The sequence below is a fragment of the Eurosta solidaginis genome, chromosome 5, assembly GCF_040869045.1.
Source record: "Eurosta solidaginis isolate ZX-2024a chromosome 5, ASM4086904v1, whole genome shotgun sequence".
NCBI classification, from domain to species: domain Eukaryota; kingdom Metazoa; phylum Arthropoda; class Insecta; order Diptera; family Tephritidae; genus Eurosta; species Eurosta solidaginis.
Window position 1 is genome coordinate 42,440,525 of NC_090323.1, and position 20,809 is coordinate 42,461,333.

Consider the following 20,809-nt stretch of genomic DNA (forward strand, 5'->3'; position numbering starts at 1 on the left):
CTTGTTGACCTACCTGATGTATGACTTACGTAATGAATGTAGCTTGGGAGTTCTCGATATAGGTTTACACTTACAACTTAGATTTCAGGCACGTCTTAGTAACGAAATCTGAACAAATCGATTAATTATTTCCGGCATCGTATATCTTAGAGTGAATCGGAAATAAATCATATATCCTTTTCAAAGCTAGGGCTCCAACGAATTCTATTCCTCAGAAACTTCGGGATTGAAGGGGTTTAAAAGAGTTATTTCAATTTGATATGAATGTTCACGTACACATATTTAGCAGATTAGGCTCTCGCGACTCCAAGCTTCCTACGGTTATAAGAAGTGAGTTGACCGTATAGGATAGGCAAGTTCATTTAATAAATCATGAGTCAAACGTGTTAGTACTTTAAGGTATCTACGTTGTTGCTGCGCTTTGCCCCATTCATTGGGTGCGACCACTCAAAAATGGTCATCAAAGTCCTCTAACGGGAGTCCAAGGAAACTTGCAGTTGCAACAGGGGTTAAGTTAGTGTAAGAAGGAAGTTAGTGTAAGAGGCGTAGGTCCTACATTAAAACTGAAAAGATGGTTGGTGTCATGTGGAGACAGCTCGCATGCAGGACATACATTACGTATGTCGGTGTTAATTCTGGACAATTAAGAGTTTAACCTATTACAGTATCAAGAACGAAGTTGGCCAGGGTGAGGCGCGTCTCTCTTGGTAGTATGCATTCCTTTTCTGCAAGGGTAGGGTAGTGTATATTGATAACGATGTTGTTGTTGTTGTTGTTGTAGCGATAAGGCTACAACCCGAATGCTTTGGGGAGTGTTATCGATGTGATGGTCCTTTGCCGGATACAGATCCGGTACGCTCCGATAACACAGCACCATTAAGGTGCTGGGCCGACCATCTCGGGAACGATTTGTATGGCCATATTAAACCTTCAGGCCATCCCTCCCTTCCCACCCCCAAATTCCATGAGGAGCTTCGGGTCGCCAGAGCCTCGTCTGTTAGTGAAACGGGATTCGCCGTTCGAAGGTGAGATTGACAATTGGGTTGGAGAAGCTATATATTGCGCTGCACAACCCCTTGATAACGTTGTTCGCCGGGCGCGTCCTTTCAAAGGTTTTTACCGATTCTATTTGCATTTTGCCTAAGGCCCTCTATTGCTTGTCTGGATAAAACGGCTGTGTTGGCAGGTGCCGAATCTCATCATATTGCTTATAGAGATGTTCCCTTAACCCTCTTGGAGGCGTGGGCGGCTGGATCAAGCAGTTTACGGTGTTCAGGTTTTGCGGTACCTATAGTGAACGGTACCGAATCCGTATCCACCAAAAGACTGTCAGCATATATAAAACCTTGTAGTATTTTTAGCGAGTCCCTTCAGCGCCACTACAACAAAAACACAACTCCAAAACTTGAACAACAATCGTTGGGAGGTCTTTGTACATAGATCTCAAAACAATATAACTAAATAAGCCTATTTTCGTCTTTTGGAAAATCGTTACAATCCCTAAAAGTGCATTACCTGGATCACGACAATACCTTACCACAGTTTAATATCAGACTTATCTTATGTACCTAGAGCTATAATAAAATACCTACATAATCACAAATTTAATCATCATACTCCTTACAGATTTATGTTGTTGATGCCGGTGGTGAAGGTACTGAAATTGGAAGCTGTGGCCTTGGGCCACAAGAAATCGGCACTGGTTGTCAACATTGGCATGACATGATAAATAATGCTCGTAAACCAACTGCAATGTGGCATTACATACGCTAAAAATGCTGTCAAGTAAATAAGAACTAATTTTTAAATATAAAAGTGCTTCACACTTCTAACAAGGGATGTGCGATTAATCAATTAGTTGAATTAGTTGCCGTTAAATAAAAAATGCTTTATTTTATTATTCAAATAGTAGTCATTGTCCTTTCATTAATCCGATTAGTCACACATTGTTTCATCATTATCATTAAGCCGACTATTCAGAATTTTTTATTGTTGACGTATTTTAACCCAATTTTGTAACTGAAAAATAATATAGTAGGTAATCTAATTAAAGCTTTTTGTAACTAATAATATTTACTCAGCTAAGTGCGAATCTAATCAATCAAAGCTTTCGATTAATCAGAAATGTTGAAAATAAAATTTTGTGGAACTGATTAATCGCACAAGCTCAATTCTAACCGTATAAATGTATTCACGCCAGCAAAATCTAACTGAAAAATATTTGGACTATATCAGATGTTTAGCTGAGTAAAATAGCTAAGAAACTTTTTCAGAAATTTTTATTTTCGAAGTAAACAAAAAATTTGTAGACATTCATATAATGACTAGCCAAAACTAAGATAAATGAGTTCAAATAATATGACAGTTCCTATTTGTCCGAAAATGTTCAATTTAAATATGAAACCTAATCACCCTTTAGTTTTAAGTATACGTAAAATAGATTTGTATGCGGCCCGGTTTTTCAGTGGTTGGTTAAGCCAAGCTTAAACTAAGTTTGCTTAAACTCTAGTCAAATTTAAACTCCAGTTATACTACTGAGCAGTTTTTCAGTCACAGTTTAAGGCCGCCTTTGGCGTATGCTTTTTTGTGCGGCAACATTGGTTTTTTCTTATCTTGATAATTTGTAGATACGGCAACAGCTTGATTTTGTTTACCCAACAAACATGGAAAAAAATTTCTCCAGCGAAATATATATCTAGTTCCGGAAGTGATATCCAACATAATTATTTTCAAGCCAGATAGTTCTCGAGTTGATATCCAACATCATTCTCCAATCACTATCCAACTTTTTAAAAGTTTTGTAAAATTAAAAGTTTTCAAGTTGATCTCCAACGTCATTAATATTTTCAATTATTATCCTAATTTCGAGATATCTTGAGAAATGTACAGTTCTCAAATGAATATTCAACACATTTCTCCAGTTGATATCCCACATTGGATATCGAGTTGACGTGGAGTTGAAAACAAAATCTCCAAGGAGTTACCACCAAAAACAACAGCTGTTTATTGTGAGAAACAAACACCTGGTTGATTGCAGTAATGAAAACATGAATTATATATATTTTATTTTCGTGAAAATACTCTCGAACGAACGAAAATAACTGATAGGTTAACTATAGTTTAACCCTGCCAGATCAGCCGCTTAAGCTCAGCTTAAACTTCAGTTAAAGTAAACTGAAAAACTACGGAATAAGGTTAAGCGTAGTTTACCTGACAAACTGAGTTGAACTTTTACTGAAAAACCGGACCTTAAGCCCGATTTCATTGTGAATTTATACTGCAGCTAAAGTTGACTAGAGTTTTACCCTGCCACTTTGGCCGCTTAAGCTGATAGGAGGATCAAAATTTTATGTTATCGAGCAATGTGGCAAGGTGAAGTCAACTTTAACTGAAGTTTAAGCTCGCACTGAAAAGCCGGGCATTAGGTGATCTACAAGGTGTCATAAAATATTTGGCATTATGCCAGCATAATGTGTTCTGACGCTTATGTCCAATTTACATAAAAGTATTTGTTGGTTTGCTTCGCCTGACAGATGAGTTCAATGTATGGAATGGCTTTGACAGCGCCATAAGCTAACAATATCTCAACTTTTTTGCCTGGCTTTACATTCCACAAAGTTTGTGTAGCAATATTTATGTGCAATCATGCATTCAACTCATTTGTCAGCCGAAGCAACGCAACGAAGCGTTCTATGTAAATATGGCATTAGCAAGTTCCCTTATTAAGGCCCGGTTTTTCAGTGCAAGTTTAAATTCAGTTACAATTGACTAGAGTTTAACATTGCCACTTTGCTCGATAACATACAATTTTGCTGATCATCTCAGCTTAAGCGGCCAAAGTGACAGGGTTAAACTCTAGGCAACTTTAACTCTAGTTTAAACTCCTATCACCTAAATGAGAAGCAGATGCTGCTATAACACTCTTGGGCTAGCGGGTTTCTGGGCTTCAAGGAGCTGCTTTTATTAATTTCCATAATTCATAAATTATACGAGAGAATAGTAAAAAGTTGAGCATCTTCATTTTGAAACGTAATCCCTGTGGTGTGAGACGTTTCAGTGTCAGGTTATATATTTAGTCAAGACGAGTGGATATGGAGACTTGAAGTCTTCCTGTATACTACTGCGGAGAAGAAAAAGGGTGCTACAAAACGAATTTCCGACATAATTGTCTCGAAATTCGATTCAGCTCTGACGCTACATTGACGCCAAGAGTGGGACAACACATTTGGTTATTCTTGGACGGATTCGATAAGGTTTGTACGATTGTTAATTCCAGTGTTGGAGTTTGCGAACGCTGAGGTGTACTTCCCATTTGCTGTGCTTGTATTAATCTACCGGCCTCCTTAGATTTTCTATTTTAGAACACTGTTTCAAAGTCTTATGGTCTGACTGGCATGCGCTTTGACATCGTCTGTGTAAGGCTGAAACCTTTGCCAGAACAATTAGCGATAATTTTCTCTGATCCATCTATCGAAATAGTACGAACAGCTGCAGAGGTGATTACCTTTTATAAGGTCCACTCTTCATGTAAGACGTTTGTTGGAGCCGTTTCACGCAGCCCTGTCGAACATACATCGGGCTGCTTTCTTTCGAAGACTTTGACGATGTGGAATAATATTTTTGGTGCATGAGATTTGTCTTTTGCTTTTCAAAAAGACGAGCATGTTGTTGTTTTGTAAGGAAGCAAACATCGTACTAATAGAATATTTTCTTTAAAAATAAATTATAGTTCTCATTTTAAAATTCATATAGGGTGACCATATAATTTTTGCATGACTTTCCCTTCAACTTCACTGCCGTTTTGTAGAACTATACATATTTGTCATCTCAAACTCGAAATGCCTTACATATTTAAAAATTTCAAAAGCCCTTCTATACCTTAAACATCAAAAGCTTAACAAAGTGCGACTTGACTATACATTTAACTAATCGCACATTTCTTGGGTATTCTTAAATTACCTAAAAGAACAAACACACTTTTAAAAAAAGAGCTCGATTTTTTTTGTTCTCGAAAAGTTGAAATTTTTCCTTCGTTTTTCTTAACTATCCTCGACTGTGCATAAGTACTTATGCCTGTCAAATGTCAAGCGATATTTCAATTAGCGAATATCTTACTCGGGTGCAAAGGTAAACTTTGAAACCTACCCTACGTATAGGTATCATTGTAAATATGTTCTGTCAACGCGTTTGTCAACTTGAGCATCTATTCATGTATGTTTCTTTAAGAATAGCCCTCTATGGAGTTTGTATTACATACTACAAGGATTTATAATTTATTCATAATTTGCCATCAATCATTCTTTGGCAGACAATAAATCTAAAGAGTCAATGAATGTGTTAAGTGGTTGAGCGGAATGACAGATTGAGCAAATAAGTAGTGACACACAAACATTACATTGTCAATGCACTCGTGCGAAAGCACCCTTTTTGATGTACCAAAGCGCCAAATAGCAGTTTTGCCAAAAGGATTTGAAGATACAGTAAAGCGTCGATAATTTGCATAGCGAATTTACACAAACGCTTTGGTCGCTTTAAAGCAAAGAATTGGAATCGCCAAGAGGATCCAGTTGGTTATTCCACTTCGCTATTCCTGGAAAGTATCGCAGGAACCTAGCATGCCATTTTTGAAGTATCGCTTATGGCTTTCTGGGTGCCTGCAATCTTATAGAGGTAAGGCTCTACCTATCTAAAACTCAATGTTACTGCGTAATATCTATCCTAGGACAGGACTTTATACTGTGTGCTCAAAGTGTTGATTGAACTTAATCGCACTAGTTCGGTCTAGAAACAATCCCACAAGTGAAACTATTTGTGTATCGCAAAAAGACATCTCGATTCTGATGGCAACATATTTATTTTCCACGAGAGGCAGCAAGTTTTCCAATGAGAGTCTTCAAAATATTTCTATCCTTCGTTGTTACACGGAAACAAGGAGTTTTAAAGATTCTGATTTTGGGTTTTTGGTAATTTTTTGAGTTTTAATTAAGTGGACATTTTTATATGATGGCCACTGCATATCAAGTCAAAAAATATCTGACAAAAATCATTTACCTTGACAGTCACCACTCGAGTATAACATGAATCTTTAGATCACTACATAAAAAATTTAATAGACATCGAGCTTAATGCGTTCGGTATCGAATTTGGTTCAAATTTTGTCATTGTAATGTAATATTTTTATAATTCAAAAGATGGCTTGAGTTACTTAAATGGCAAAATTTTAGTTTTTAGTACTAAGCTTAAAACTAAATTCGTCTTCAAAATTGAAAAAAAAAAAGAAACTGATTTTAAAAACTATATTTAAATTAAACAAAAACATAAAAATTAAATTGTCTGCTTGTATGTATGCCATAATGTATAAATCTTAACATGTGTAAACAAATGTTAACAAAAAATTACTTAGAGAGACATGTTTTCGTGACACAAAATGTACATTTGTAATTTTTTTTTATATATACTTACATATATACCTAAAACTTTTTACACTATAGCGTATCGAATATGGAAAATATCGACGTGATCCACAATATTGAGTATTTCTGCAATGTACTTAAAAACAAACTCCGGTCACCATGGGGCTTTTCTTTTTCTTAAAACTCATTTTAAATTCAATGGGTTATTCCCATTGTTTAAATTAAAATCAAAAATATGTATGTGTAATACTGAAACATCTGCAAGAACTACCCAAAATATGACGTAAGATGTGAAAATGTGTCCTTCACGGTGACTAGAAAACAATTTTGTTGCTTTGATACAGTCTATTATATGTACATATAAAAAACAACAAAAAAAATAAATTTAAATTTTTAAAACACAATTAAAAAGTATATTTAGTATTTCATTACAACTTTTGTATTTATATATTAAAAATTTATATACATTAAATTTACTATACATTTACTACATACTGTTTTTTTTTTTTAATTTAGTGCGATTCTCTAAAAAAAGTTCCTCGCAGTTTATCTTAAGCGTCCATTTTTTAAATAAATTGTCTTTTATTTTTTACTACTAAACACTGAACTAAAAACAAATTAATATTTACTTTAGCTGAAATGTCCAAAAAGGAATAACTTTACATTTCAACCAACGACAAATGTTTCCAAAAGATACAACTTACAAGAAATACACTAAGTATTACTAAAATTATACAAATTAACATAAATAAATAATACTTGTAGTAAAAAAAATATAAGTAAAAATAAAAAATTATCCAATAGAATCAAAAATAACAGTACACAAAAAAGGTTCTATATAATACTGTGTACAAGGCGAATTCAGTACCAAGTGTTGTTATCCCAACAGCTGATTGCTTCTTCTTGATTATTTTCCATACAACGCCTTGTACGACCCTTGTACGACAATATGTCAGTTAACCGAAATCAATGAAAATGCACGGCGCATTGGTTGAATTCGCTTTGACACCACCTGGTATAGATTCGCCTTGACTTTGTATGGTAAAAATATAAATTTCAATTAAATCATCAATAAAAAACTGAGGTAAAAAAAATATTTTTTTTTTTTTTTTTTTTTTGGATTTTACAAATTTTACAACATTGTGGAATTATTTTATCATTATGAAAATAATGGAAAAACGTTCAGTAAAAATCTAATTATGTATAAATAAATAAAACATGTTCTCATAAAAAATATATTTTATAAAACTAAAAATTTAATTTTATAAAACTAAAAAAATAAAAAATTATATAAAAAGTTTGAAAAATGTTCAAACATATACAAATTTTAGTAAAAATTAAAAATAAATAGTTTGAAATAAAACATATAGAAGCATAGAAATTCAATTAATAATAAAGACGTTGAAACGAGAAAAAGTCTAAAATAAATATATAAAAATTATAATTGAACAGCCTCCAAAAAAAGAAAATAAAATAATAATTTGTAAATGATTGTTAAAGAAATAAATAAAAAAAACAAATAGAATATCTATCTAAACATAAAATTTTATGAAAAAAATTTAACTGTAAATTAACTAACATACATTGTATACTGAAAATTTATACAAAAAATATATATAAAAATAAAAATCAAGAATATATTAACAAACATTTTAAGAAATCAAAGTTGATAAATACAACACAAAAATTACAAAAAATAAAGTTAGGTTAAGTTTAAGTAGCTGCCCGTGGCCACTGACATAAGGCCCCTTGCGATACCACGAAAAAGACGAACCATTTTGAAGACGTGATGAAGGATACAAATTCCTTCATGTCATACTCCATGATCTGGCGCAGATTATATAGAAAGGGAGCGTCACTTAGCGCCGGTCTGTTTCAGATGAGGTAAACAACTATTTCTTCCACTCCATCCTTTGACAATGAGGCGCTCCTAACCTTTTTCCATACATACCTATCTATAAGGTAGTACCCAAATAGTACTCCTACAAGTGCGGAAATTGTATTCCAAATTAGTGTGTAAACATGACTGTATCTTTTAGGATCCCATTTTGGCCAGGTTTACTGCGCTATCCGACACCATGGTATTTGTAGCCAAGCTTCGTCGGTGGATGTGCTGCTTTGGTATAAGTTTGCAAGAGGGTATACCTAAGTTTCTGGGACAGAAAGAATCTGCCTGGTCGTACCCTACCTGGCGACATCGACTGCAATGTATTTTTCCTCGATATCCCTGTGCTCTTCGACCCGTGTGAGGTGTACACGTTGTAGCCATATCTTGAAGACGTTGGCGACAGTTTAGTGTTAGTTCAAAGTTGAACAAGTAAGAGCCAAGAGATTTGATAGCTGCCTGGTTATCACTGAAAATAAGGATATCATTGCCGATATTTTGTGTTCCTATCCTAGCTGCGGCTTCCATAATGGCTGATACTTCTGCTTGGAAGACACGACAGTGATCGGGTAGTCTGAAGAGATCAACTATGCCGTTTAGCTTGGAGCCATTGGTATACTTGTATATGGAAATGCTGCCGTCAACAGCAAGACACCTATCGGACTCCGCCCAATCATCCCTAATTGGAATGTTTACCATAAAGTTGTTTCCCGCAAATGTTGTGTTCGCACAGCGATTCGCGCTACGATGGAGACAACTGTTGCTGTTGTTTTTGTAGCGATAAGGTTACTCCCCGAAGGCTTTGGTGAGTGTTATCGATGGTGATGGTCCTTTGCCGGATGAAGATCCGGTACGTTCCGGTAACAAGCACCATAAAGGTACTAGCCCGACCATCTCGAGAACGATTTGGTATGACCACATGCAACCTTCTAGGCCATACCGCCCTCCCACCCCCTAGTTCCATCAGTAGTTCTGGGTCGCCAGAGCCTCGGCTGTTAATGAAACAGGATTCGCCACGGGTAGGTGAGGTTGACAATTGGGTTGGAGAAGCTATATATTGCGCTAGTAACCCCTTGAGAGGGTTGCGCTACACAACCCCTTGAATAAATTTGGTATTTTAGTCGCATCTTACGACAGGTATACCTACCGCGGGTGTATTCTAACCCGCTGGGGCTTGCAATTTGTTTGGTATGCTTGAGTGTCCTATTGTTTTAGTTTTCCAATTGGACAACTCTCTTAAACGGAGCATTGAAGTTGCCGCTGCTCGATAACCAGCTAGATCCAACGGCAGAATGTCAAGAATAATCTGAAGAACTTCGGTAGACGTTGTTCTCAGAACACAAATTATGCTGATCATACTAGATCTGTGGACTTTACCCAACAAGTTTAAGTTTGACGCCCTGTTCAAGGCTGGCTACCATACGATTCTCCCATACAGCAGTATGAGTCGGCTGCCAATGTCTCTTTTTACACGTATGTATGTATATAATGTAATGTAGACTTTCTTTTGGCGCCGAATGATCTTATCCTTCTAGTTCAGCTTTTTGCCCAAAGCTACGCCTAGGAACTTGGTCTTATCTGCCAGATTTAGATGCTAAAAAAGTAAATAAATATATTCTTATATATATCAAATAGGAATTAAAATAAAATATTTAGATAAAGAACAAAAACTAAAATAACGTGAAAATAAATGATTTAAATAATTTTGAATTCAGTTAATTAAAAAAATATTTATAAAATTAATTTTGTTTTTAAATTTGTGTATCATTGGGGGTTTTAGAGCTTTGAGAAAGCACAAAAACAAATTAAAAAACATAAAAAGCCCGTAAATTAACAAGGCAAAACAAAAATAACTAAAAAAATAATGGGATAAAAAAAATTTTTAATTAACAAAAAAGGAGTTTAAACAGAATAAATAAATAAAAAAACTTTAATAAGTTAACAAAAATATAATTTAAACATTGTAAAGTAAATAAAATGCCATAACCAAAAAAATAATAGTAAGAAGTATAAAATAAAAAAAAAGATATGATAAAAAGGTTTAATAATTAAAAAAAAAATGAAATAAATATTCATCTTAAAATAAACCAAAACTTTTAAAAGTACATATTTATGTAAATCCAACTTCAAGTACAACTTTTGCTCCGAATTCAGTACAACAAAAAACATAAGTCCACCTAAAAAATTTGCTGAAAGAAAAAAACTATTGACAAAGGTTTCAAAATGCAAAATTTTGTTCCAAAATCAAAAACGGTTTGCACTTATATGCATGCATGAACATTAATATATAACATAATATACAACAGAATAAAATTTACATATACTACATACAAATAAAAAAGGAAATTTAAGCAAATTTAAAATATTTCATACAAAAAATTATATTTACAAACAGTAAAAAAAAATAATTGTTGTTTATGTTTGGTGTATATAAAATGTTGAAATGAATTATTATAAATAAAATAAATATTATTTATGTATACGAAAAAAATAAACAAAAAACAATGTATGAACACTTGCACTTTAGTGAGGTTAACAATAGCGTTTAAAAGGGTGAGGTAATATAGTTAAACATACATACATACAAAAATACATATATACTACATAAATACAGAACATATGTACCTGTGTATAGTTATGTGTGTATAAGTATATAAAAGTACATAAGAGCATTCGTACACATATTTTAATAGTATGTACACTGAAAAAAAAAAAATAAACAACTTTCTCAGAACAAACAAAATGGGAATTATTTTTGGCCATGGACGTTTTTTATTTAGAAGTACATATAAGAACTTTCGAATAATGCAAAACAATATTAGTGTTTATAAGAATTTTCTGTTTGTTTTGAGAAAAGTTGAAACCTTTGATTAAAAAATGTTTGTGGCGAAAAATGTTATATATACATGTATATATATTTAAGTACATATACATAAATAGTATATGTATATAAAAAATACAAACATACATACATGCATATATGTACATATATGTAAGCGCGCATACCTTTATGTAAAATTATTTCAAACTTTAGATAGTAATAAAAAAATATAAATATAAATATAAATATATAAATGTAAAAAATAAATATTAAAATCAAAAAAATTAGTCTCGGTGTATTACACAAATTTCTAGCAACAAACGTGCATAAATCATTTAAATTTACAACTCATGTAAACTTGACTAACGAAAAAGAAAAACTAATATACTAATATGTATTCAAATTTATCATCTTAACTACTTAACTAAAATAGGCTATATTACAAAAAAAAAAATTTTTAATCTTTAAAAAAATGCTTGCGTATAAATGACATTGTGAGGGAAATTGTAATACAATAATAAAAAATGAGCACTTAATTTTACAAGGAAAAAAATCGATTTCACACATTTAAAAAACGCTAACTACTTTTATAACTAAAAACTTTAAAATGTATGCAAACAACTTTCCTAACAAAACAAAAAAATCATTATTTAAGAATAATATTATATGTATAATAAAAAATATATGTATCTGAACTGAAAATTTTACAATTCGTTTCATTAATTTAATTAATTTATTTATTTTTTTATTTATTTTATTTTTTATTTTATTTATGCATATATAGAACATGTTATTTTTATTTTACGGACTCTTTCGAAAATGTCAATATATGGGACCTCGATTTTGTATATTAAAAAGTAAGCGTTAATTTAAACTTTTATTTTATACAAAAAAAAAACTGGACTTATATTTTTTATAAAATTAATTGTTTTTGTGGACTTTTATATATATATATATCACCCTAACACCCTAACGTTTGAATAACGCGCTATTTCAGAATTTGATACAAAAACGTCATATCTCAGAACTCGGTTTAATAATAGGTGCACCAGCAGAAGTAGACGCAGCAGCAAAAGTCAAAATATATTGAATTTGAGCTTAGATAGGGCACTTTTGAAAAAAATTCTGAGATAGGACAACGATTCAACTATATGGTTGGCTCATCTGTACAAAAAACAAAATATGTTAGTTCAGATTGTCGAAATCTGCGTGTTGGCGTTGGTGCAAATTGTATGGAATGGAAACATAAAACTTAGCAGTTTTTGTATGTTGTAAGAAAATGTTGCCAATGTGTTGGTTTCATTTTGAGTTTGCCATCTCCTTTTGACAATCCCATCGACCATGCAATGAAATAAATAAAATCAGCTGATGAGATGAGCCAACCATATAATTGAGCCATGGATAGGTTGTTCTTCAAACGTCAAATTATGATATAGGGTGCATTTAAAACAAATTCTGAGATAGGGCGTTATTCAGAAGTTTTCTGAGATAGGGCGTTTTCGAAAAGGCAGCAGAGATAGTGTAATATTCCACTCAACAGTCGATATATTTTTAGAAAAATGTTCACATTTATAAATAACATTCGGATTGTTTTATGTCCAAATTCCACATTTATTAAACTGCTGCATTTTCTTAAATAAATTATTTTTAAACCAACGTATTTTCCAAACTTTTTTTTTTGTTTCTAGAATTTAGAAAAAAAATTAAATATTTGTATACAAATTTTGAAGAACGACCAATCTCTCTTTTCGTACTTTTTCAAACAATATTGATAAATAACAATTTAAGAACGTAGTTTTTTATGTTCAAATAAAAAATTTAAATTTAAAGTTTAAATTTTTATTTGCAAATATAACTGTTGAACTTGGACTTATATTTTTTATATCCAAATATAATAGTTAATTTTGGACCATTCAAGTTTCTGTTTAAAACACTTAAATTCGGAATTTTATTTGTCAATATTGGTTATTCTTTCGGCGAATCAAATTTTGTTGGGAAATAAAGTACATGGAAAAAAGATAACAAAATAAGGAATATGAAAATCCGGAAATTTTCGAACGGTGTTTTCCTGACCTTCCTTTTAAATCCATGAGTAAAAATTTAAGTTACACAATGAAAACAAAATATTGAGCTCGGCTACTAGAACCAGCCCTAAGTAGAGCTTACAATTTCTTCTCGAACACAAGCGAGATTTTCTAGACCCGAGAAATCGAGAACTCGACTTGTCGCGAGATTCTCGTATCTCGAAGTATTCGTAAATCTCGCGAGCTTCTCGATATTCTTACTTAATCGCTGTATGGACAGTATTTATACACTTGGTTTTTTTTTACTTGTGACTTTTTTGTTGATTATATTGCTTCAATAACATTTAACTTAAAATTTATTTATTATTATTTTTCAACGAGACATCAAGAACATGGCTTCTCGCGAGATTCTCGATTTACTCGTAATACTCGCGATCTTCTCGACTTTCAATTCAGTCACTGCATTGGCAATATTCTATACATTTCGGGGTTTTTTTTTCTTGTGGTTTTCCGAACATTTTGGCTTGTGCTCCAGAAGAAATCGTAAGCTCAATATAAAAGAGCCAATGAATCGATTAAGTTGAATGTCGAGAACCTCGCGAGCCCTACGAATAATTCGAGATTCGAGAATCTCGCGAGCCTTACGAGTAATTCGAGATTCGAGAATCTCGCGAGAAGGCGAAACTCGCGAGAAATCTCTTCTCGAACATGATCGAGAAATCGTAAGCTCTATCCCTAAGTGCCATATGTCTGAATGTTTCTGAATAACGAACTTCATATCGCAGATTTATGTTCACCAAACGCCCTGTCATAAATTTGTTCCATAAATGACCTATGTATATCAGTTAAGATGTAATGAATTTTTCGGAAAAAGCTATAAGTTAAAGCGTTCATCAATAGTGTTCTGAGGTTAATGAAAAAAAAAGAAACGTTTGAAAAGGACGGTTTGAAAAACATTGTGTAAAAATTAGTTCCTCAAGTAAATTCGGCTTTATTGATCCAGCAGCCTGGATAGGATGACATTCCACTTCTGAATTTTAATATGGTATATGCGAAACATTCCCGGGACTGTTGATAAAAATTTAATTAGTTTTTCGCAGTTGCATATTACAATTCGATAAACTTAAAGTCCAATTTACATTTTATTAGATTGGGCATTACTGATGCAGTTGCATAGATAGGGTGACATTCCACTTCTGAATTTTAAGATGGTTTATGAGAAACATTCCCTCTAGTGCCAGTACTGTTGAATAAAATTCTCTTAGGTTTCTCGAAGTTTTTTATTCGCTTATTCCCTTCTTTTCAGGCTTAAAAAATTAAATTTCAATTTTAAAATTTATTCCTTGATATTGAAAAAATTAAACGTCATATTTTATCTCTTATTTTTGGATGGAAAAAGTAGTCAGCTTTTATATATGGGGTATTCCATCCCATTTCGACCAATTTTGAACCCGACCCCTTTAGAATTGGCTGAAAGTTTTTCTTCTTATTCTAGCTTACGAAAGACGTTTTTCAGAATTTTTTCAAATTTTTTCATCCAACTCAAAAAAAGTTATGAATTTTTAAAAAACACCGTTTTGTTTTCAAAATTCTATAACTTTTTCTAAAATTGACCGTTTGGGATCTTTTTTTTTTAATTTGTTTTTAAATGTACTTTTCGGAAAAAATACAAAAAAAATTTTAAAGTTTTTTTTTTAATTTTTCAGTTTTTCGAGATTTTTCGAATTTCGCCATTTTTTTTCTCATAAAAAACTTCGATCAATTCTGCAATCGTCCCCACTAATCCCGGAGTGGGCCGATTTTTTTTATATTTTTTTTTATTTAATTGAAAAAAAAATTTTCAAAAATAAAATTTTTTTTTTATCAATTTTATTTATATAACAAAAAATGTAAAAAAATAATTTTTTTTATTTTCTTTATTTAATTGAAAAAAAAAAAAAATTTCAAAAATTTAATTTTTTTTTTATCAATTTCAAAAATAAAATTTTTTTTATCAATTTTATTTATATAACAAAAAATGTAAGAAAATGATTTTTAAGTATCCTTTTCTTTATATATTATGATATTATTTTTAGATATATATATATCTAGATATATATATATATATATATATATATATATAGATTTATTGCAGATAAAACTAAAAGCAAAGTAACATTTCTTTTACTTAAAACGGTCGAACTGCAAATTTTTTTCTGACTTAAAAATTAAAATGAAACTCCATTTTTTATTGAATTTAATTAGTTATTTTCAGCTTGTTTTTTAAATAAATATGATAGCCGTTATGGAACTCGGCGTAATAGTAATCACTTACTTTATTGTATACAAAAAAAAATTAAAATAGTACTGTTCATCTTTGTAAAATAAATATATATTTTATGATGCATAATAAAACGAATGATAAAACTAAAAATATAAAACTACCTAAAGAAATCCAGATAACACCATAATCTTACCATTGTATATGTGAACAAAAGTAAAAAAAAAGCATTCCTAAAAATATTAAATGATAAAAGTTATATGTAATTTATGATAAATACAAACATTTAGACTAAAAAATAAATATGATAATTACGTGTAATACATATAAAAATGCATAAATAAATATACAATACATTTAAAAATAAACAAATGCTTTGTGCTTTTTAGATTTAAAAAATAAATAAATAAAAGGTAAGTTTAATTCAAAAATATCGGGAAGTGTCAAACGACGCCTAGAAGGTTTAATCGTTCCCGATATGGTCCGGCGGGTACCTTAATGGTGCTTTGTTACCGGAACGTACCGGATCTATGTATATCTGGCTTCAAAATCAACAACAACAACATGACCACGTATCAATCCGAAACCAGAGGCAGGATTCATAGCATTTTTGCGCAGAACTCCTTTCTGCGTTGGCGGTTGTTGTTGTTGTTGTTGTTGTTGTAGCAGTGCTTCGCCCCATCCAATAGGTGTGACCGATCACAAATTGTCATCAATATCCTCTAACGGGAGTCCAAGGAAACTTGTTGTTTCAACAGGGGTGGACCATAATGAGAAGGGTGTTAGAGGCGTTGGTTCCACATTACAATTGAAGAGATGGTTGGTGTCATGTGGAGATACATTGCAAGAAGGGCATACATTATGTATGTCGGGGTTGATTCTGGACGTTGGCGGTTTTCGCTCGCACTTATAAAAAATTACTCTGGCCGGTCCACCAATGGGATGGGATCAAAATTTAATCCGTGCAAAATCCCTTAGTACACAAAATTTTTCAGTGCACAATATCACAACAGCCACATGAAAATTGCCAACTTCAAATGCAAATATCTCCGGACAGAGAAAAAATGTGTCTTTTCCGCCTTCGGATTATTGTTATCGAAGTCAATACGCGTCTTTTGACACCTCTCCCAATATTTTTGGAAGCGTATTACTAGTCGTCCCTGTTCTAGACTTTTACCATGGCATAAATAAAAATAACATAGGCTTGAAACAGACCCAGCCAAGAAATATTAACAAATGTATTGAAGACCCTTCGATGAAGAATATGTAGTATATAAAACAAAGTGCTTAATTAGCTTAAACTACCTAATTAATGAAATTTACATTGCCTCTGTCTTCAAGCATTTGCAATTCTGCATAATCCATTATATCTGCTATTTTGCGTTTAGTCTGTAATTGTAGACGTTTGGGCATTCGCTGCAATACCTTGGCGTAACCCAAAAATATCAGTTCCAATGAAGTCAAATTTGTAAAACCACCAGACATGCTCTGCGTATAATCGGCGATGTTTGTAGATATTGTGGGTGGCTCAATAGTTGGCTGAACGAACGTTTCAATCTTTTTAAGTTTGCCATCTTCACCACCATGAGATTCTACATTTTTATTGTTATCTGCTTCTGCGTTTTCTATTAAATGTGTATGTACTTTACTAGTTATATTTGTAACTTCGGAAGAATGTGTAATCTGCTTCTCCTCCCCATAATCGAATTTCACGATTTTAAAATTTTCATTATTATACGTTTCTGCACTAACGTCTGTTGTTTCATTGCATTGCCTTTTGTTATCTGTTGGACCATCGTCGTCTTCGTAAGTATTTAACACAGTTTTCAACATCTCTTCATCAATATCGGACTCAGATTGTGTGTCATCATCGCTGCAAGCGTTATAAATAATGTGTTTATCAGACATACTAGCTTGATTTGCGTTTGAAGACTTACCCTAGATGCATGGCGCTCAGTAGTGGCATTTGCATAAATTGCATTTCTTTTTCATAAGCAAAAGATGTACCATAAACTAAAAACGATATGTAATTTGTAACCAATTTTCGCCATTTAGATTCTGCTGCAGGACCTTGAAAGAGGGGAGAGCTTAAGTGCGTTCATATCAAGTAATGAAGGGCAACAAGCACTTACCACTCTGGAATTTGTTTTCTCGCGCAAACCTCTTCCAGTTTTCGTCGCTGTCTTTATGCTCTTTGAGTCCATGTATTTTATAACAGTTATAAAGCTCTGGATATAATTTCACTGTTAATATAAAATCCTTTTCTTCTGTTATCATGATTTTTAGAGATTTCTCCTCTGCGGTTGCATCAATCTGTTTACAAATGTTATGCCCCTATTACCGTTTACAACTCAACTCTGGTTGGGTTGAAATTTCGCAATTTGGTATTACAGATTACAACTCAACCTGTCAAAAAAAATTTCGGTTGAGTTGTCTAGCCTTACAACTTTTTGTGGCATTGCCGTTTACAACCTTGTGTTGGTGTAGTTGTCAAAGACGTCAAAATCTTACAACTGCTTACTAGCAGTTGTCTCATACAATTTTGCAGTTGTTTTGAAAAAATGTTACGTTTTAGAAGACGGTTCATTCACCACCTAATTTTTAACAAAAATTTTCAAAGTTGGTATCAAAAGACACGTTTCCACCTCCGATTTAAGAATCCGAAAACAAAAATTGTAATTCTTTACGACAGCATGACACTGCTAATACGCGTCCAAAAATATCGAGAGAGGTGCCAAAAGACGCTATTAATCTCGAGAACAATAATCCGAAAGCGGAAAATAAACATTTTATCTCTGTCCGGAGATATTTTCAGTTGAAGTTGGCGATTTTCATGTGGTTGTTGTAATGTTGTTGTCTTTTTTCGGTTTGTGTTTAATATCTTTTGAACGAGTTAAAATTTGTATTTTCCGCCTTCGGATTATTAATACTGATGTCAAGACGCGTCGTTTAATACCTCTCTCGATATTTTTGGACACGTATTAGCAGTGTCATGCTGTCGTAAAGAATTACCACAAACATTAATTCTAATAAAATCTAATTTCATGTGGTTGTTGTATTTTGCCAGATTTTTTGTATACAGCAATGCAGAAAGGTGTTGGACCCAACCAGGATTATTTTTACGAATCGCGGCCAAAGGCTGCCAACGCAGAAAGATGTTCTGTGCAAAAAAACTGTGGACCGGGCCTCATATTTCGGACCCTCTCGGGCCATTTTGTGGGTCTTTTTAAATATCTTTCGAAAGAAATAAAATTTTTAATTTTCGGTTTCGAATCCTAAAAACGGAGATGGAAACCCGTCTTTTGATACCACCTTTGATAAGAGTTAGATGGTGCACGGGCTTATAAAACGTTACCAAAAAAAACAAAAAATTTAAAGCCGGTAGTTAAACCTTTTTTAATCAAACAATAATAAACAATTTTGTACACATTTCTAGAAAAACCAACGTTTAAACGAATTACATTGAATAACTTTTTGACTTTATTGATATTCCATAGTTGGACGAGGCTGGTCGCAGTTTGGATGCAGCCAAAATAGGTGAAATTATGCGAGTCCCATTGATACTAATCACTACTCCTGGGAATCCTATTTGAGTAAAATACAGTTTTTTCTGTTAGGGTTTTAATCTACTTCGCACAAATACGCTTTTCAATTATATCTAATACCAGTCCAACACCAAAATCATTTCCACAGCATATTTGATAGCTGCCGTCAGCAAGGAATCGGAGTGTGGCGCATAATTTTAAAATACGAACGCGTATGCGGAAATGGTTCTTAATTTTGTTTAGTACTGAGTAAAATGCTTCCTTTCCAATCTGCAAAATAACTTCATATGAAGCTCATTATTTGTCACTTAAACATTTTCTTACTTGGTGCTTGGTAGCTCCAAGGGATTGGAATGATCACGCAAATGTTTCCGTATTCGCGACATGTCAATCACCAACATTTTCGCCAGTTTAAAATAGATTTCATATAACATTAATAAAAAAATCACATTTGAAAATGCTTAAATTTCTGCCACAAATTGATCAGCTGTTCATTTATCTGTCAAATCATCACTTTCTTAGCTTGGCAGCACCAATTCAACTTCAACTGAAATAAGTTGTAATTCGTAATACCAAACAGGAGTTGAGTTGTCTGAAAGTTGAGTTGTTTTAATTACAACCCAACCAAGTTGAGTTGTGTACCGTAATAGGCCCTTTAGACGTGTTTTCTTTGTCGTTGTGGAAACAAAGGCGGCATTTTCAACAACCCGGAGAAAACGTGGTAGTTAAACAGAAGGCTGCTTTGTTCGATCATGGGCGGTCAAAAGAACATTTCCTATGTTCGTTAAATCGAAAAGTGCTGCCGCACTGGCAATAGTTACGTTCCATTGAGACTTGAGCGAGATACGGATAGAAATTTAACATGCAAATGCAACAACAACGTTGTGATCCTGATATTTATCTCGTTCAATTTCTGATCCGTATAGCAGTTCTGTTCGTTTCGTTTTCTGTAGTAGATTTTTTGACAGCTAACCACTTTTGAGTTGGTAGCACTCATAGCTCAACTATATGGTTGGCTCATCTCTACAGCAATAACATACCTTTGTTCACATTGCCAAAATTAGCCTGTTGGTGTTAGACGAATGGAATGGAATGAAAACATAAAACTTAGCAGAATTTGTAAGTAGTAAGAAAATGTTGTAAATTCGTTGGTTTCTTTTTAAGTTTGCCATCTCCTTCTGACAATCCCTACTCCAGTGAAATAAAAAAAATAAAATCAGCTGGTGAGATGAGCCAACCATATAGTTGAGCCATTGTAGCACTGAACTAAATACGTGTACATTTGTGTATACATAAAAGATCTCGCCATATTTAAAAGCAAAAACACTGAAAGAGTAAACAACTTGAAGATGATGTAAAGAAAATAAATAGTTTGCTTACGTGCGAAACTATTTAAATGTTAATAATTCTATCAGTATCTTAAACATTTTTTTACGTTTCTTCTTATTTTCTACAAAACAGATGTTTTATATTAGTGCTGCCAGCTCTCATAAAGTTGATCCAGATCGTTCCAATGAGATTTGAGTTAGAGCCAGAGCTCGATAAACCAATGGAACGGCCCAAATGTTTTCTTAAGTCATAAGGCCAATTAAACTTCCTTAACCTTAACGCCATAGTCGTAACCATACACAACCATCTCCAATGTGATTGATTAATGGTGCCTTAACCTAAAAATCGTGGCAATGTCATAAAAATGAAGAAAACGCAAAAAATTACAAACATATTCACAAAAAATAAGTCTCTTAGTCATAACGTATCCAAAGCAATGAATAAAATCTACAAAAAGTTATTAAATTCACCAACTCAAATATTTTTAGGTTATGGATATGGCGATAAACCAAAAACCAATGGTTGGCTATGG

The 20,809-nt window shown here is 32.8% G+C and overlaps 2 protein-coding genes across 7 annotated transcripts in view; one reads left to right on the forward strand and one right to left on the reverse strand.

The window, feature by feature from the left end:
- Sytbeta (Synaptotagmin beta) overlaps nt 1-3,132 on the forward strand; it is a 381,108-nt gene extending 377,976 nt beyond the window's left edge. For all 6 annotated transcript variants that reach the window (XM_067790880.1, XM_067790878.1, XM_067790879.1 and 3 more), the window contains one exon: nt 1,627-3,132. In XM_067790880.1, coding sequence (XP_067646981.1) covers nt 1,627-1,773 — 147 coding nt within the window. In that variant the 3' untranslated portion in view covers nt 1,774-3,132. The remainder of the gene's footprint in view (nt 1-1,626) is intronic.
- A 12,239-nt stretch (nt 3,133-15,371) lies between these two features.
- On the reverse strand, nt 15,372-19,599 carry LOC137233855 (uncharacterized). The gene is made up of 3 exons (XM_067757332.1): nt 17,536-19,599; nt 17,341-17,473; nt 15,372-17,276 (listed from the first exon to the last, which is right to left on the reverse strand). Exons 1-3 carry the CDS (start codon nt 17,678-17,680, stop codon nt 16,709-16,711), a joined length of 846 nt encoding a protein of 281 aa, XP_067613433.1. The 5' UTR covers nt 17,681-19,599; the 3' UTR covers nt 15,372-16,708.
- Nucleotides 19,600-20,809: the final 1,210 nt, after the last annotated feature.